Source organism: Syzygium oleosum, unplaced genomic scaffold (genome assembly GCF_021117445.2).
Source record: "Syzygium oleosum isolate NSW1041296 unplaced genomic scaffold, Sole_v2.1 Sole_v2.01, whole genome shotgun sequence".
In the NCBI taxonomy this organism is placed as follows: Eukaryota; Viridiplantae; Streptophyta; class Magnoliopsida; order Myrtales; family Myrtaceae; genus Syzygium; species Syzygium oleosum.
In genome coordinates, this window is record NW_026607485.1 from 10,635,142 (window position 1) to 10,654,585 (window position 19,444).

The window sequence follows — 19,444 nt, forward strand, 5'->3', positions numbered from 1 at the left end:
CATGTTCACTTTGAATCCTATTTTGAGAAAAGGACCCACTTGGGGTCCTTAATTGAAATTTTCCCAATTCTTTCGGTTCCAACAGCCTCTTTCTTTCAATTTCTCCAACGTTTAACATAAGATCGGACCTGGGAAGTCAATGGTGTTTTCAGTAAGGAAGAAAAATGGAAGTGTTCAGCACAGACGAAGCAAATGAAAATAAACAGAAGTACGACCGGGTGTGCAAGCTAAAGGCTTTCGATGAATCAAAGGCGGGTGTCAAGGGCCTCGTTGATGCGGGGATTACCGAAGTTCCTCCTATTTTTGTAGAACGCCCAGAGAACCTGCGAAGTGCTCTGGCATCGGGCGACAGCCGCTTCCGTGTACCTATAATTGACCTTGAAGATATTGCGAAAGATCCATCTCGGCACCAGGAGGTTGTGAATGAAGTTCGAAGTGCATCCAAAACATGGGGCTTCTTTCAGGTGGTGAATCACGGGATCCCCACCGCTGTTCTGGAGGAGATGCTGGATGGAGTGCGCCGTTTCCATGAGCTAGATGCTGGAGAGAAGAGACGTTTCTATTAGCGAGATTTCACAAGAGGCATTGCGTGTCACAGCAATTTTAATCTGTATAGAACAGAGGCGGCTAATTGGAGGGACACCCTACTCTGTATTATGGCACCTAATGCTCCCGTGGCAGAGGACTTGCCGGCGGTATGCCGGTAAGTGATTTTGCAGAATATTCAACCACAATGTCTTATGATATTTTGTTAAGATTTTGCTTCCCACGGATTAGGAATTTGCGACGTATTGACCCACTAAATTTTTTTGAACACCCTAGTGACATAATGCTGGAATTCTCGAAGCAAGTGATGAATTTAGGAATCACATTGTTCGAGCTACTGTCGGAGGCGCTCGGGTTGAAGCAGAACCATCTGAAGGACATGGACTGCGCTGAGGGACTCGTCCTTCTGAGCCAGTACTACCCCAAATGCCCACAACCAGAGCTCACTCTGGGAGCCATCAAGTACGCCGACAGCGACTTCTTCACCGTGCTCCTGCAAGACCATATAGGAGGTCTCCAAGTTCTTCATCAGAATCAGTGGATCGATGTGAGCCCCGTGCCAGGAGCGCTGGTAGTTAACATCGGAGATCTGCTTCAGGCAAGTCTCACCTAACATACTCTCTCTCTCCCCACGTCTTATCACTAGAGACCCTGTAAGGCACATCAATAAATCACAAACAAAGCATTTTAAGCGTGAGCTCTTGATCCGGCAGTTGAGTGTTCACTTTCTAATCACGAACCAGAGCATTTTTTTCAGCTTATCTCCAATGACATATTCAAGAGCGCCGAGCATAGAGTTTTGGTCAACAACGTGGGGCCGAGAGTGTCTGTGGCGTGCTTCTTTTACACGGCGGCGTCGCCATCTCCAAGACTGTACGGACCCATCAAGGAGTTGATTTCGGAGGGCGATCCACCAAAGTACAGAGAAACCACCATCATGGAGTATGTTTCCCGCTACAGTGCGAGAGGCGATGAGACTTCGGCTCTGCAGATGTTCAAGCTGTGAGTTTGGCAGTGGCAAACATCTGGTGGTACAAATCGGAAAGGGAATGCCTACATTAGCAGAAAGTAAACCCGAGCGTGATACGAGCTTGCCGGCTAGTTTGTTACTTTTCATATTCGTATTATGTCGTCGCTTTGATATGCAAAAATAATTTCAATAATTGACTACGTTATAGAATCAAGCCACTAGGTGCAAGTGCCTTAGGAGATTATATGCAATATACCCGAATATTCAAAGCACAGAGCTCCAATGTCAAGTCCATCTCCACCGATGATCATGTTACTCCCGTGTTGTTGAGACCTTCATAATTAATGATTGATGTAGGGTTGGTTCACATAGTTTATGAACCAAGTGCCAACTTTCTTCATGGATAGATTTGCGCGAGCACTATTAAACTAAGGAACTGGGTTGGAACGACAATTCGATTTTACAATGTTTTAGTTTTCTACTTAGAGTGTATTTAAGTCGAATCCTAGGTCATCGGTCAGTGCTTGAATGTCCTATATTCTTCTGAACTTGTTCTTCCAAGAATATCAGTTTCTTGCCCAGACAATGTTTCTCATGTGTACACCTACTTCTTCATCTCAAGAAGCGATGGCTATCTTGGAGTGGCAGAGAGAAGACGAGGCTGTGTTGTCTAGCATGAGGAGATCAATGAATTGGTACAAACAATGTGTTTGTCCCAGAAGTAACAAAAGCTTTTAAAACATGGGAAGCGGTCTCTTTATCATCTGCAAAACTATAGTTTTAAGATGGGGAAAAAGCTCGAAGTTCACCAAAACGGCGATATAGGCTAGCTAACAGAGGGAGATAGAGCGGGAGAGAGGGAGAACTTCACCTTTATTATAGAAAGATTGTGTTTCAGTTTTGCTGCTACGTTTATGTTTTGGTGTCATAAGCTCCAACCTTTACGGGTAATTGAGCGTTCTGCTGTCACAAGCTCTGAGCAGCAGAAGCCTCTTCTCGTTATGCAAATTCACATGACAGAGATTAAAGACGTAAAAACAGCAACAATGCGCACTTATGCACCGCAGAAAGAAGGGTGCAGATTTAACCCCAGGGAAGAGCCATTTCCGCAGCTCAGTTAGCTTCCCGCGCAGATTTCTTTGCTTGAGTGACACAAGTGGCCTCGAAGCTTTGTTTATGGGGTTAGCAGATTGATCGAACTTTTCTGCCCTCCTCCTCTCTCCCAACGGTGTTGTTCTAGCAATTCCTAGCATCATCTTCTTTATATTCTTACCCGGCAGAGCTCAAGTCCTTCGACGACTCAAAGGCCGGCGTGAAGGGGCTGGCCGACACCAAACTGACCCACATAACCCAAATCTTCGTCCACCACCAACTCAAGCTCGAGCATGATCATGCCTCGGAAGCACTAGGATCGAGCCTGAGCATTCCAGTCATAGACTTTGGATGCGTGGGCCGAACCCGTAGAAGCCCAGGCGAGCAGAAGCGGATGGTCGATCTGGTCCGGGAGGTGTGCGAGAGGTGGGGGTTCTTCCAGGCGGTGAACCACGGCATGCCCGCAGCCCTCATGGAGGAGATGGTTAGAGGGATCAGGAGGTTCCATGAGCAGGACCTCGAGGCGAAGCGCGAACAGTACTCGCGAGATTATGGCATGAGGAAGGTGCTGGACAACAGCAACTTCGACCTGTACAGAGCTCCGGCGGCGAACTGGAGGGACTCGATCACCTGCGTCTTGGCTGCTCGTAGTCCGGATCCTCAGGAATTGTCTGCTGTCTGTCGGTAATCTCTGCGTGTGCGGGTCTGTGCGTGCGTACGCGGGGAGAACACACTCCTTGAAAGGCTGAAACTAGATATTTTTTTGGGACTTGCGACAGAAAATGCTTTCAATTTAGTTATGCGATACCCACTTGTGTCGTGCGAGAGGGATCAAAGGGTTCCATGATAGTTTTTGTTTTTTTGACACATAGCAAATCAGGGGAAGAAAGCGAAGAAGCTCTAGCCTAGATAAGATTTAAGATGTGATAATTAAGTAATAATGGGGCTTTTGGACTCGATGTAGCTGCTGCTTGGCCTGGCGAAACGAGTGCCCAGTGTGCTGGAAGTTCTTGTGATTTTGTCAAAGGGCTTCAGAGTCGTAGTTCAGTTGAAGCGAACGATCAAAAGGGGTCATAGATCTTCAGGGGATTCAGAGTCGGAATGCCAATAGATTCGGTTTGAATGGAAACTTATTCCTTTTATGTTCTTCCTCTTTGGTATGCAAGAATGATTGCACTGTTACGCGAATCATGAACTCGTATAATAGAACCTCAATTTTGATAATTGGGTTTGAGTTTTTATGCAAAGTAAACTGGCCTGGTCCATTTATATCCCCACATCTAAAACCAATTTATGTAATTCAAGTACTGTGGAAATTACTTGTCAGTAGGATCCTTTTGAGAGGGCAAAAGAACACTACTAGTGCCATAACTTGTGTACGGCGCTCACTTTGATGCCATAAGTTTTTTTTGGATCACTTTAGTGCTAAAATTTTTGAAAAACGATCATTTAAGTGCTAAAATTTTTGAAAAACGATAACTTAAGTGCCAACTCCGGTGCCGTGCACAATTTTTCACCGGAAATCCGACGTGGCATTTTTTTTTATTAATTTTCGAAGCTGACGTGGCTCGCCGGAGATTGGCACTTAAGTGATCGTTTTTCAAAATTTTTAGCACTTAAATGATCGTTTTTAAAAAATTTTAGCACTTAGGTGATCGTTTTTCAAAAATTTTAGCACTGAAGTGATCCAAAAAAAACTTATGACACTTAAGTGATCGTTTTTCCTCTGACTTGGCACCAAAGTGATCCGAAAAAAAGTTATGGCACCAAAGTGATGTCCGTACACAAGTTATGGCACTTATAGTGTCCTTTTGCCCTTTTGAGAGAGTGAGGTAGAGATTGATTTTCTGATGTTCATTGCGTTTGACTAATCACTTGTTCTCTAAAACCAACCGATTTGCAGAGACGTAATAATTGAGTACAAGGACAGAATTCAGGAATTGGCAGATAAAATATTCGAATTGCTGTCCGAAGCTCTTGGCCTGGACCCTAGCTACCTGAAAAACATCCACTGTGGGGAGGGACTCTTCTTCATCGGCCATTACTACCCAGCGTGTCCAGAACCAGACTTAACCCTTGGGACTAGTGATCATACCGATAGTAGCTGTATCACCATTCTTCTCCAAGACCAAATTGGTGGCCTCCAGGTCCGCCATCAGAACCAATGGATCGACGTTGCCCCAATTCCTGGGGCCCTCGTAATAAACTTAGGAGACATGATGCAGGTCAGTTCACAAGATATTTGCAGTTTACATTTCTATCAGTTAGTTTCTTGTTTCTATGTTCTCGCATGAACCAATGGATTTCTAGCCTAATCTGCACTTTCTTGTGAGGCTGATCTGATGAGTAGGTCCTTCAGTCAATTTAGTATCATAGTCCATGGACACTGATTTGGCGTTACAATCTGAATTAGTGGATTGAATGATAGCTTTTTCACCTATACTTCTGTCCCAACTGTTTCGTAGTGTGTTAGAGACGCTAAATACTTCCCTTAGTCGGTGTTGAGGTCACAATCTAATGTCGAGTTAGGTTTTGCTAGTGTTGGGATTAAAGTTGCAAACCGTTAAGTTTTCTCTATTTTCAACTTGTAATCACGAGCAGTTCTATTGTCAAAATGCTTTTTATGTTGATTTAAAATCTAGACCAGGTCTGTTTATCCAAAGGATAATTTTAAGCACCAGTCTAGTTGATGGTGAATTCATTATCGGATTAGGTGGACTTTTCAAGAACATTGACTTGATTCGGGGTATCATTTGTGACTAAGCCCTTGAGTTCGAGAGCCTTTGATTGTTCTGGGGTGTCACTAACAAGACCTTTTAAAGAAAAATATTTGGACTTCATGTTCGTACATGTAGTCGTAATACTTTTGTTTGATTTCTTTGGCTTGATTGGGGAAAGTGTTAAAGAATCATTGCCTAATTTCTTTATTTTCTTCTCAATTGAATTCTTGATTTAAGAATGCCCTATTTGTTTCAAATTGTTTTTCTAAAACATTAAGCTAAGAATCAACCATTTGTGAATAAGTGGGTGAATAATGCGGAGAATCTGAGTTTACTTGAACCTGTTCTGGTTGGTCTTGTTGATTAACAAGCCTAGCAATACCGGATCTATTATCAAGACCGCTAATATCGGTGGTAGGATTACAAGCTTGATCCGTAGTAATTCCTGCATTAATAGTATTGCCTTGACTACTAGCAAGGAGACTAATTATAGGAGGAAGATTTGAATGAAGATCAATTAATCTTCTTGATGAGGATGAGCAAAATGAAGGAGTTGATCTTAAATCGATTGATCTTTTAGGAAACCGAATGGTTACTCTACCTTTTGGATATTGTATGATATTGATTGGATTTGCATTTTGAACAACTTGTAGGGAAATTTGGCTTTCTAATTCTCATTGTTCCGGTAAAACTATTTGGTTCTAACTGATTGATCGAGGAATGATAGTGTTAGCTCTAGAGATATCAGTTTGGAGAAGAAGAGTTTCTCTTTTAGCACTGTGTTTGGAAGCTTTGCTTCCAAATGCATAAACCATAGCTTTGTAGTAAATCCTATAAACCAAAGCTAAAGCAATAGATCTATCAGCTCTTTTATAATTATGAGTCTTGATATGAAGAGTTAATGATTTGAGAATATTTTTATCCTTGAGTGATACTGAGAAATCGGGATAACAGTCAAAATTCTCAAGTATAGTCGTAAAAGCTAGTGCAAATTGCCACTATAAGTCAGGACTACTGGTACACAAGTCAAAGACCTAGATTTAATTGGTTTATGGAGCTTATCTGGTATTTTATGATCTTACAGAGTATCTATGGTTAAAAATATTGTGAAAGAGGGTTAAACCTCTTTTAATAAATATAAAAAGGTAAAATCAAATGACTTCATTGCGCTCTCTCTCTCTGTTTCTCTCTCTCTCTCTATCTTGTGGGTGCACACACACAAGACAACTTTTTGTCGTATATATAATGACTTCACTTGCTCAAGTTTGAGAGCCTAATTTAAAAAAAAAAAACACAAATTTTATGTCAAATGACAATTCTGGACCGAATTTTTTTTTATTTTATAAAAAATCACCAACTTTAACTTAAATTCCAAATCCGGCCAAAACAATTTGAAAATTTCACATCACGGGGCAAAATTTGGGACTCGAGTAAAAGTTTGTACTTTTTATTGAAAAAAAAAAGTTCAGGCTAGAATCGTCACTCAAGATAAAATTGGTATTTTTTTATATATTAAATTAACCTGAAGTTTGAGTCGTAGATGTAATGACTACACTCTGTTCTGGCATCAGGTAATACTTTATTTGTGTTAAAAATATCATTTCTCTACTAGGATCGATGCACTAATATGTATACGATTTTGTTATTCTAGTAACTTGTATGTATCAATGGAACTACTTAATTTATGATTGCTACCATGAGCCATATTTTCCATTAAGAGAGCTTTTAATAAAAATCCTTGACTTCTTGTAGAAAAAAAATTGTGTGACAAATCTCAGCATGAAATATATGAGTACTTCAAACGCTATTATAATAACACGGTTAGTCATCTAATTTTTCATGAACATTCACATATCCTAAATTCCTAGCAGGCTAATGTTGTTTTTGTTTATACACACATGATTTTCTAGATCCACCATTTCTCACAATTTTGTTGATCCAAGGGCGTGTTGTCGACCACGTTACTCGAGGTGGAGTAAATCCAAGCCGAATCACCTGTACGCAATTAATACAGTATTCAAAGATTCTTCACAATAAAGACTAGAAGAGAAAACACAAGTAGCTCTCGATTAAAGAAAGATTATTGGGTTCGATACCCAAAACCTTGACCGTCAAGCCTGATCTTGGTGCATATGGTACCACCACAGATTTCTTATCAACTTTCGTTTTATAATGACAAGAAATTAATTAATTGATTAGTGTCCGGTCCACCAATACAGAGGTACATCGATCATCACTCACAAATTTGCCATATAGTGCAAGCATAAAGCTAACCAAGATAATATACCTTCACCTCTGATTGATAGTATATCATATCACTTAGCTATGATATACTTAAATTTTGCATATATAATTATATATCTCACGAGTAGTAATGCGTTAAATTATTATTTAGCAAAGAGAAAATAGCTACTCAGAGATCGGGAAAACCGTTTTGAGGAAGCCAACAAAATTTGTCTTATTAGTGAGCCTATGATAAAAGCTAACCTAATGAAAGGCAATACTTCATTTTCCATGGAAGAAAAAGAAAGCGAAGACTAAACAGATGAAAACCATTCCCTCGAATCCGGCACATTAATTAAAACTTTATCTCATGTTGAACGTCATACTCATCAACAATTCAAGAATATATTTAACATCATATAAAGAACAATATGAATGATGCTGTGGTATATGCTCTTAAGTGAAAATAAGTCCATTTGTTTATACCTAATAGATATCTTGGTCCATACTTAAGCACCAAGTTTTTCCAAAGTTCTGCTGTCATCAATGGATCTAATATTATTATTTTCTAATATACTTAATTGCGCATATAGCAGTCATGTGTTAAATTAATATTGAGCAAAAAAGAAACAATCACTCGGAGGTTGGGATGTCATTTCAAATGTCATTTCAAAGGAAGCCTCCGAGAAATGACATCCCAACCTCCGAGAAACAACAACTCAGGTATATTAAAAAATAGATTCCGTTTGGAGTATCTAAGGTATCCTCCTTAGAGACCCAAATGGGGTCCTTCGGTGATAAAGGTAAACACCACATAGGTCTCGGTCTATTATCTCCAAGCTGGCAAGTATAGTTGCCTCCTTCGCCTAGGGTGACAAGGAGGAGCTTTCAGGCTCCCGTTGTGCTGGCCCATGCTTCGCACAATGCTAAGTTAACGGCTTGCCGGCACAACGCCCATGGTTAACTTACCACCGTTATTTTATTAGTAACCTATGACCTAGACCACGAGATTCCATCGCTCTAAAGTTGTTTGTCAGTTTATGAATAATTGACTCCACTAGGACCATAGTGATCGATATTATTCCCTACATTTGTTGGCCATTTGGCTTTTTAAACGGTCAAATTTATCAAACATTTAAGGGATAAATGTATCGAAAGTCTTAAAACTGATTACGAAAGTGCAATTAAATCCTAAAACTTTCAAAAAATATAACTAAGTCTTAAAACTTGTCACGAAAGTGTAATTGAATCCTAAAATTTTCAAAAAGTGCAAACAAGTCCTAAAACTTGTCCAATTAAATTCTTTCATTGATTGCTCTTTCTTTTTATTTTTATTAGTTAGCTTATAACCTAGATCACGAGAATCCATCACTCTAAAGTTGTTCGTCATTTTGTGAACAACTGACCTACTCTTGTTGGCCATTTGGCTTATTGAACGGTCAAATTCATCAAACATTTAAGAGATAAGCGCATTGAAAATTTTAAAACTTGTCATGGAAGTGCAATTGAGTCCTAAAACTTTCAAAAAGTGCAATTAAGTCTCGAAATTTATCATGAAAGTGTAATTAAATCCTTAAACTTAAAAAACAAAAAATCAAATAAGTTCTTAAACTTATCAAATTGATCAAATCAAGTTTTTTCATTGATTGCATTTTTTTATTAGTAACCATAACCTAGATCACGAGAATCCATCACTCTAAAGTTGTTTTTCACTTTGTGAATAATTGAGTCCCACTAGGACCAGTAGTTATCGCTATAAAAAATTTAACAATAAATACCATATCAAACAAGGAAACTTGTGTCAATCAGCCAATCATTTTTAAAATTTCTATTAGATTTCTTGGTCCATCCATAAGCACCATCATTTTCCAAATTTCTAATATTTTTTTGTTGACCTTGGCATAAAAAAGTCATGCAGCTATGTCCTCTGGCATAAGAATAAATCAACCAGAAGATCGAACGGTGAACAAACTACCTGAAAACACTATACCAAATCTTAAGCTAATACTTCTTGTTGATTGTTGAACTCCATCATCTAATGGCTTCTTCATTGAAACACGAAAGGATTTACCATGTGTTTTTGAGTTTCAGAGGCGAGGACGTCCGGAATAACTTCCTTAGTCATCTCTACAGAGCTCTTGACCAAAAAGGAATCTACACTTATGTTGATAGCGAGGAGCTCAGGAAAGGTGAGCAAATAGCGCCGACACTTATGAAAGCGATCGAGGAATCACATATCGCGATCATCATTTTCTCCGGGGATTACGCTTCCTCATGGTGGTGTTTGGAAGAGGTGGCGAAAATCATGGACTGTAAGGAAGAAAGAAACCTCATGGTCTTTCCGGTGTTTTACAAAGTGGAACCCAGAATAGTGAGAGCGGCAAGAGAGAAGTACAAAGAAGCTATGCTTAAGCATGAGTCCAAGATCGGGAAGGATTCGGAGGAAGTGAAGAGATGGAAGAAAGCTCTTTACGAAGCCGGTAGCTTGTCCGGATGGCACTTGAAAGATTGGTAAGTGGAGCGGAGTCCATATTTTGTGCGAGAAGATAATTTTTACAAGTAACTAACTATAGAGTTTGTTTTTGAAAATAAATAAATAAATCTACGCACACATGATTGTAAGTATTCGTATAGATACTTCATCTCAAGATTCTTGAAAGCTTAAGTGGCTTCTAGTAATTTCATATAAGAGTTGGTAAATCTTAGACTTCATTAAGAAAATAGAATAAAATTTGGCATAAGAGAAGAAAAGTTGAAGAATTAAAGAAACACAAGATCGGCAAGTAACTCAAACGAAAATTGACAATCCAAAATTGGTTAGTGACTTAATGGGAGAAAGGTTGATAAGTCACTCTAATTAAGATTGGCAATCTCTAAAATTAGGTCAATAAGTAACTCAAATGAGAGTTTATAAATTAAAAGAACATAAATCACTTAAGTGAAAGTTGGTAACCCAAAACTAATAGGTAATTGTTTAATAAGACAAATGTTGGTAAGTCAATCTAATTTATGTTGGTAATTTCTTTTAAAAGTTAGGAAGTCCGAGGCTACAAGTTATGCAAATCAAGATTGGTATGTTAGTACAAAATTGGTAATTTGCAAATTATGAAAAAAGTAAGTGATTTCATAAAATAGTAGGTAAGTTACTAACATGTTATGAGAAAGGAAAAGTCAATGATATTTGTTCACGAAAAGTTTTTCAATACTTACTGACACTTATTAAAATTCACTAGACCATACAAAAAAAAAACCTACTTTTGGGCATGGAAGAATAGAATTTTTCCTTGGGCTTTTACTAAGCCCTGTTTCATTCGGGCAAGGTCTATAGCTCTTTCTTTGGATCCTTCTTGCCCTCCTCGAAGTATAATAAAAGTTCTAAACGTTTTGAGTGGGCTATCAGAGCTCTTCACGTCTCATCTTGGTCAATTGCCTTCTACAGATTTTCAATTTTGGTCAACTGAGTCAAAAACTCATTACCGGTTGCATTTTTGGCTAAGCATATAATAGACACGTGGGTTTTTCCCGTAATAAAAATTGACAATAGTACTTCATCGGCTGAAAATTTTACTGACTTATTTGAACAAAACAAAGTGTTGATTGATCAATGGACGAAATGTTAAACATGTGTTATTGCACCTATTCCATTTCTTTGGAACGAATAAAAAAGTTTGCAACGCTTGATATAGGATAATTAGTGTGTACACACCATGTAAGGCAATGCCATCGTGCTTTGGGGTATTTTAATATTTTTCAAATCGAAATCTTACCACCGTCCCAAGTCCTAAATAGCTCTTTTTGATTAAGTATATAAATAAATAACGTATAACAGTCAAAAAAAAAGAAGGGAATCGTCTTGTATAAATCAAAATAACATGAATCATTAAGGAGATGGATACATGTTTTGGTTGGTTGGCGCGGAGATCTCGGAGTTCTAGTTCGACTCGGTGGGCATACATCTTGTTTTGGTTGTGGTTATGTGAAAATGTGATGCACTGCTTTTGTCATTGTTGGGTAGTAATTACTTGTTATTTGATTATTCAAATTGCCAAAATGATGTCACAACTTCTTTCTTGGTTTTTTTTTTTTTTTTTCAGAGATGAGTCAGAGCTTATACACAGAATTGTGAAGGAAATCTCCACTCACCTAGACCGAACACCTTTGCATGTTGCTAAGTATCCGGTTGGGATAGATCCCCAAGTGGTTAAGTTGAAATCGATGTTAAAACTTGAATGCAATGATGTTCTCATGGTGGGATTGTGGGGTCAGGGAGGCATAGGAAAGACGACTTTAGCCAAAGTCGTTTATAATGATATTTTCAGACAATTCAGTAATTCATGTTTTTTGGCGAATGTACGAGAAGTTTCAAAAGATTGCAAGGATTTAGTTACTTCGCAAGAAAATTTACTATTTGAGATATTAGCACTGAAAGAAAGATTAATAGTGTCCTGTGTTGATAGAGGCATTAATCAAATACAATATAGACTTTGTCACAAAAAAGTTCTCCTTATCCTTGATGACGTGGATGATTTGCGCTAGTCAAATGCTTTAGCGGGGGAAGGCAAGTGGTTTGGTAATGGGAGTAGGATTATCATTACCACAAGAAATAAACATTTGCTAACCAGTCACGGGATAGATCAAGATCATGTGTATGAAGTTAAAGAGTTGAATGACAGTGCAGCTCATGAGCTACTTGGTAAGCATGCTTTTCTGACACACCAAAAATTTAAAATTAGGACAGATCTAGTGAATAGTGTTCTGAATCATGCTAAAGGCCTTCCTTTAGCACTTGAGGTGCTAGGTTCCTTCTTAAGTGGTAGAAGAGAAGAAGAATGGGAAAGTGCACTAGATAAAATTTATGCAGCTCCTAAGAAAGACATCAATGATGTGCTCAAAATAAGTTATCATGGACTAGAGGCAAATGAGCAAGAGATTTTTCTTCACATTGCCTGCTTCTTCAAGGGGTGGGAAACTGAGTATATAAAGAAAGTTCTCAAAAGTTGCGATCTTAAGGCAATAATAGGATTACAAATTCTCATTGAGAGGTCCTTGATAAGAACTGATGAGTTCGGAAACATGCAAATGCATGACTTGATTCAATTGATGGGTATGGATATTGTGAAGCAAGAAACCGATGATCCCAGGAGACGCAGCAGACTATGGTTGTATGATGACGTTGTCGATGTTCTATCAAGCGACATGGTAAGACTTGCTAATACGATCAAAATTCTGCTCCTTATCTTTTTACTCTAATTACTGAACATGCATAACCTAAATAGTCTTGTATATACAGGGAGATTGTGCTGTAAAAGCCATAGTGTTAGTGCTACCTAAGCTGACAGAAATATTTATCGGTCCTGATGCTTTTACAAAAATGAGAAGGTTGAGATTGCTCATTTTGTGCAATGTGCATAATTCTTTCCAAGGTCCTATCTGTCTTCCTAATGAGCTAAGATGGTTTGGATGGATTGGATGTGCTCCTCGGATTCCAGAATTTTCCTCTGGTCAAAAGAAATTAGTGGAACTTGATATGAGCAATTGCAGTATCACAACAGTACCAAATCAATTTAAGGTGAGCATTTACCTATATTAGCCCTTTTGAATTCAATATATGAAATTTGTAATTTCTTTCGAATATTTTTCAAGGTTGGTTTCATTGTCTTTGAAAAACTTCACAAAATTTAAATTTTGTTGATTTTCCAGAAGTTTCATTATGATAGAACATATATTCTTGACTTTCATCTATTATGTATAGTTATAGCTGAAATTTGACAAAGTGTTCACTCATGTGCTCACTACGTGACACTTCATTTTGCTTCTATGATTGTCACATGGCCTAACACTTGGCATCGTTATGTTATGTGGCCCGCATCCGCACTCACCATGTGGCACTTTACTATGCTTCTATGATTGTCATATGGCATGACAGGTGGAATAGTTTTGTTTTATGGCCTACATTTGCATACTTGCCACATGACACTTCACTTGAATTTTGGGATTGCCACATACATGACACGTGACACAATTTTATCCCAAACTAATTTTTGTTTGCTAATAAAGGATAAATTTGGGTGAGGAATACGGGTTTGAGATTTTTTTTAGACAAAAATTAGTTTGGGTTAAATGTGTCATAATCGTACCAACTTGAGATTTTTGCGAGAAGAAAATTAATAAGGGCTAATTCTACATGATGATTAGGTATTTTTAATGATACTCTAATTTTTTTAATAATTGTTAATCCAATTTTATTTGTGAACTTTTTAATATCGTGTGTCTATATTTTATTCAATTCTTTCAAATAATATCTAAAATGTAAAATGATAAGAGTTTACTCTGACTTGCTAAAAACTCTCTCTCTCTCTCTCTCTCTCTCTCTCTCTCTATATATATATATATATACATATATATAAGTACTAGTAAAGTTTCTAAGTGTTTAGTAATTTCTCAATACAGTATTTAATTTCTCACAATTATCAGTTTATAGTAACTTTAAATGAAAAGTCAATTAATAGGTTAACAAATTTACTCATAAAACCGAATAGTAGGTTCCAAGTTGTCCGAGCTACCGAAGTTCCTTGCTTCCTTCCACATGAAGAGTGTCGTGGCCTAAGCAAATGTAATTATGACATATTCACCCGGTTCGTATAGATTATATAACAGTCAAGGATATGTAATTATCCCTGAGAAACCCAATCTCCCCCTTGTGTTGTGTAGCCAATTTTATAACCCTCAATCAAGCTAAGCCCCTACAAATAAATTATGATATTATTAATGATCAATATATAAACCATGGTTAACGTAAAGGACAACCGATTTTAATTTACCATCATTTCATGAGTTTGACTCCGCCGTCTATGTACATCAACTTACATAGACCTATTTGTGGACTTTGTAGCAGATCACCTCTGTATTAAATAAACAAATTGCTCAATAAATACGATTGATGACCCAAAATATAATAATTTTTTGAAAGATCAATACCGGATTTGCTTCGGTAGCAACCTATCCTCAAACGGGAATCACATGGTTTGAATGTAAGGAAGCAACATCATCATGCAAACACCCCTTTTTCCCTTTCAGAATGTTTACCAAAGCTGGTTTCGCTGTTTTTGCAGGACTTCCAAAATTTGAAGTATGCTAATTTCAGTGGTTGCGAGTTGCTCGTTCGCATGCCCGACCTCTCGTGTACTCCAAATCTTGAGGAATTGGATCTCTGTAATTGCAAAAACTTGGTAGAAGCCCATGACTCCATCGCACATCATGACAAGTTACAGGTGTTGAATTTAAGGGAGTGCTCAGAACTTCGTGTTTTTCCAAATGTGCTCAAGTCAAAAAATCTTCGAGATCTCAATCTTGAAGAATGCACGAAATTTGAAAGATTTCCTGATATTTCGCATAAACTCGAAGGCCTAAAAAATCTTCGGTTAGGAGGGACCACTATTAAAGAACTTGCCGCATCCATAGAAAATCTTGTCTCTTTGGAGGGAATGTATATAAAAGATTGCAAGAGCTTGAAACGTCTTCCATCTTGCATTTATAAGTTACAAAAACTTGTAAACTTGCAGGTTAGCTATTGCCCAAATTTAATCGAGTTTCCAATATACGAGGATTTAGCTGATCCGTGCATGGAGACCGGACTTTCAAATTTACACCGGTTAGACCTTATGGGATGTAATCTGTCCCAAGTAGACTTTCTTGAGAATCTTGCCTATTTTCCTCTCTTGGGTCAATTAATTCTGACGGAGACCAATATTACTACCCTCCCTACATCCATCAGTAAGCGGGATCGTTTGTGTGAATTGGGAGTTGAAAACTGCCGTCAATTACAAGAGATTCCCGAGCTTCCTCCATTTTTGAGTTATCTTTGGGCGGATAATTGCCAATTCCTACAAAAAAATGAAGATTTAACCTCAATTCATCATTTTGCCCGTAGATGTTTGGCTGATACGGTTAGACTCTCTCTCTCTCTCTCTCTCACACACACACACACACACACACACACACACACACACACAAACACACCATATCAATGTGAGTATATGCTGGGTCCATCGCGTGCTTAAGAAAAGCAAACAAATACGAAATGGTTCTGCTCATATATGCATATGCATGTAACGTAGGTGGCTTCCGTAGGAATGATTTCTATCGCATCAGACTTGTGTATTAATGCAAGCAAGGATCAATGGATCTTCTCATTTGGGTACTTATACTAACTTGGATACTTTGTACCAGTCTATCTCTGTAACAGGTTGGGCCTTATTTCAAAAGTTATCTCCCGGAAGGAGAGATGCCACAGTGGATCCTTCCTCATGAAAAGGGCTCCGTATCTTTTATGGCTTCGAAGGACTTGTATGACAAATTCCTTGGAGTGGCTCTTTGTTTCGTTGTTAGTAATGATGCGAAAGAAAAGAAAGCCGTGTTTCAGGTTGATACACATATTGATGGTACACAGTGGAAAGGCATAACACAAATGAACAGCCATTCGCTGGATTCGGATCATATCATGTTTCAGTATATGACACCATATAAGGTGTGGGGAGCAGTCGATTTTGGTCATATTGATGGAAATTATGTAGAGTTTAAGTTTACGATATCGGGTGGTGTGAAAAAATGGGGATTTCGAATAATATGTAGGCATTTAAGGGACGATTTAAAGGTTGAGCTTCGAGACAATCGGCTGATTGATCCGGCTTTACTCTATGAGGTTGGTCATGAATCAATCGATTCAGCAGCTGGGAGTTCACTTATACACGAAGATAATTCGAGCGAAGCAGATCTACAGAAGGACTTACAAGAATGTCAAATGAGCACCGAGAAATATAGTCAAAGAGAAATCATTGGCATCTCTCCCCCGAGGCGCGCGAACCAAGACTATGCAGACTTCTAAGTGGATTGAATATGGCGGTGTTTGCTCGCTGCTTTGGTTGTTAAACTGAGCGGAACTTGCTGAGGAAGCAATTCGTAGGTAAGTAAACTCAGCCGATCTTGATTACAATGTCTACTCTTTTCCTGTTCTTCTTGTTTTCTTCTCTTTATCTCTTTTCTTTGCTTTTACCTTTTCTCTCTTCACCTTCTTTCTTTGGGAATTACACCCAAGTATAATTTTTTTTAATCCTCTTTTCTCCGCCATGGGCAAACTTCGAACTCCACTGCCGCCAGTTTTAGCATCACAACTGCTCATCTTCCATCAAACGACGGCAATCTCTTACGAATGTAAGATCGTCACCTCCCCACGAAGGCGACGAACAGAAGAAGTTTGTCTTCCTGAAACAGGGTCCCTAGCGAACCGGCGGCGACAGAGGCTGGTGAGTGGAGGCAACGGACTCTAACTGCTGACCAAAGCCATGGAAATTGATGACGTAGCTTTGGGTGAACGATTTTCTCCTTTGAGGTTCTGGGCGCCATGCAGCTTGCTATAGATCAAGTAACACCTGGCACATCCGAATTGTATTAGTTGATGTAATACTCGAGATGGATTTTGAAATTCGATCCATATGGTGCTATGGTTGCGCAGGAACTTGAAAAATGTGTCGTTGAATTTGTTCGTGGGATGTTGACTAAGTGTTTTTTCGTAAGTTTTGTCTGAGGATGTTTGGTAGTGAATTCATTGGCAATTGACTTTACAAGCGGAAAAATCAGCAACAATCCCTAGAAGGTATAGCTTTTTTTCCTTTTTTTTCCCAGGTGGCAATTTATTGAGATAAGTAGGTGAAGTCCAGGTTCAAAGGGCAAACAAGTGAGGGAGAGTGAAATAATGGGAAGAGGGTGTACATGGGTAGGTTCAGTTCCCTTTTCAGGCGAAAAACTGAGCCAATCTAGGTGCTATAGGTTAGGAACTCCCTTACGTGAAACCACGCGGTGAAGCGGACAACCAGCCAACAAAACCTTAGAGGAATGAAGAAGTGAGATGGCAAGCCACCAGGAAAGGTTGTTTCACAGTCGAGTCCTTTTACCACTTGTTGCCTTTGGCAATTAGTGAGAATTGAAAACCAAATTTACTTGGAGTGAGACATTAATATGAACACCAGCTGTGCCCATGGATAACTGGTTAAGTGGTTATTTTCTTTCGCCCTATGGACTGTGGATATGGAAAAAGAAAGGAATCACTAGAAACACAGTTTGCAGAAGTTATTCAGTAGAATAGAGACAAAAGCACAAGAAGTTGATTATCCATTCTGATTTGAGGTCTTTGCAACAGTTTAGGGTTCTCTTTTAATCCTTATGTGCCATAGCCTTTATGAAGGAGAATGACCGAGAAGCTAATACTCCTGGAAGCTTCTTGAATGTTTGAGTGAAACCTATATAATGAAAGATAAGCTTCTGAGGTAACAATGATAGGACACACTGGAATAAGGAACATGTAGTTTCTCAAATTAGTAGTTTTTTTTGCTTTAGTGTGGTCAGAGCCATGTTTAATAGTTAGGTGGGATTTGCATCTGGATTACTGGACGAATATGTTGTAATAATCATCGTTTAGAAATTTGTGACCAGTACATTATACAGGATTTGGAGCATCCTGATTATATAGTTGTGAAATATGCATTCGTTCCATTAGTAGCTGCATATTGATACTGAATATTTCTACTGCTGGACACTTGATGCTGATTTCTTCTTGAATTGCTTGTATGCATGGATGCATGCTCGAGAATTTCTAACTCTTATACTCATATTTTTTTCTCCTAACAAATAACAAAACCTATATGCTATTCTTATATAAGGCAAGCTTGCTTTGCACAGCCTTGAAGTTTTAGTTGGGTAAAAAATTGATTTTCAGTAACCATGTGCATTTCAGAACAAATCAATCTTAATTAGTGAATGATTTCATATTGTACTCTTTGATTGAACAGCTGAGATTGTTGAGGATGGGCACGTTATTGTGGCAGGAAGAAACAGGACTAATTAGACACAGAATGTATGGTTTATCATTGCTTCTCCACCACCTGGTATAAATATGGCCAACAGCACTTTGTTATTATTCTGAATTGATACCCTCGAATTATCCGCTCGTCGTCGTTGTTGATCAGTTTATGTTTCTCCCATGATTATTTCTTTAATAGATGATAATTCAGAACAAATCTGTTAATTAGTGGAATTTTCCGTGCATTGTTAGGCTGTAAATGGTTTTGTTCCCATTATTCTTTCATAAAATATGACTACGGCTACCGCTTTATTATGCATAATGTTTTACGAATTTCTTTTACCTTTGTGCTCTGTCTGGAACCATATTATGGTCTTTATCAGCTTTTGTGAAGTTCCTCACATTGTTTCCTCAGGCCATATGTTAGCCAGACTTTGGTATACTTATTTGGTATAAAAATGAATTGTGTGAGCATTGTGTTGCCTTTTAAGATGTAAGAACCTGCTTCCTGGGCACATTTTTTTCACACAATGGCCACATCTAAACAAATAGTTTAAGCCTGGTTTCTGGTAGAGATAATCTCTTATCTAATGGTCTATTCCTGTAATCATTTATAGTTATATGGTGACAAAAAACTACTAAAAATGACTTTGCGGACAGTAATAAATAGTTGGTGTGAAAATTTTTTTGGCCCTCTTAGTATTTAGTGGAGCATAATGAAAAAAGAAAGGCACCTTGCTATAAGGGTATACAAAAAATACTGTTAGAAAAGGAAGAGGAGGCCAATCCAACAAAAAGCCTCTTTTTCATGTGAGATTCTCAGCAACTTCAAGCTAGCAAAACTTGTTGATATCAAGTAGTATATGCCTTTTGACCAAAAAAAAAAAGTAGTATATGCGTTGATCAATCTTTTATATACTCAATTAGATAACTTCTCGGAGAAAACAATTGTCATGAAATGCTTTTCCTAAATTTATGATGAGACTACACTAAGAGCAATTACTCTCTGGCAAAGCTCCTAAGTTTAACATGCTTTCT

General features: G+C 38.3%; 2 protein-coding genes and 2 pseudogenes across 2 annotated transcripts in view; all 4 read left to right on the top strand.

Annotated features, from left to right (window-relative positions):
* The first annotated feature begins 143 nt into the window (after positions 1-143).
* Positions 144-1,879, top strand: LOC130138796 (1-aminocyclopropane-1-carboxylate oxidase homolog 1-like; annotated as a pseudogene).
* A 683-nt stretch (positions 1,880-2,562) lies between these two features.
* LOC130139441 (1-aminocyclopropane-1-carboxylate oxidase homolog 9-like) overlaps positions 2,563-19,444 on the top strand; it is a 67,048-nt gene continuing 50,166 nt past the window's right edge. Inside the window, exons 1-3 of the mRNA XM_056316409.1 lie at positions 2,563-2,632; positions 2,797-3,292; positions 4,512-5,114. Of these exons, the coding sequence (XP_056172384.1) occupies positions 2,563-2,632; positions 2,797-3,292; positions 4,512-4,902 (957 nt within the window). The 3' untranslated portion in view covers positions 4,903-5,114. The remainder of the gene's footprint in view (positions 2,633-2,796; positions 3,293-4,511; positions 5,115-19,444) is intronic.
* On the top strand, positions 9,590-15,405 carry LOC115692605 (disease resistance protein Roq1-like; annotated as a pseudogene).
* Positions 15,836-16,834, top strand: LOC115692600 (uncharacterized). Its single transcript, XM_030619507.2, has one exon. The coding sequence runs from the start codon at positions 15,836-15,838 to the stop codon at positions 16,433-16,435; it is 600 nt and encodes a 199-aa protein (XP_030475367.2). The 3' UTR covers positions 16,436-16,834.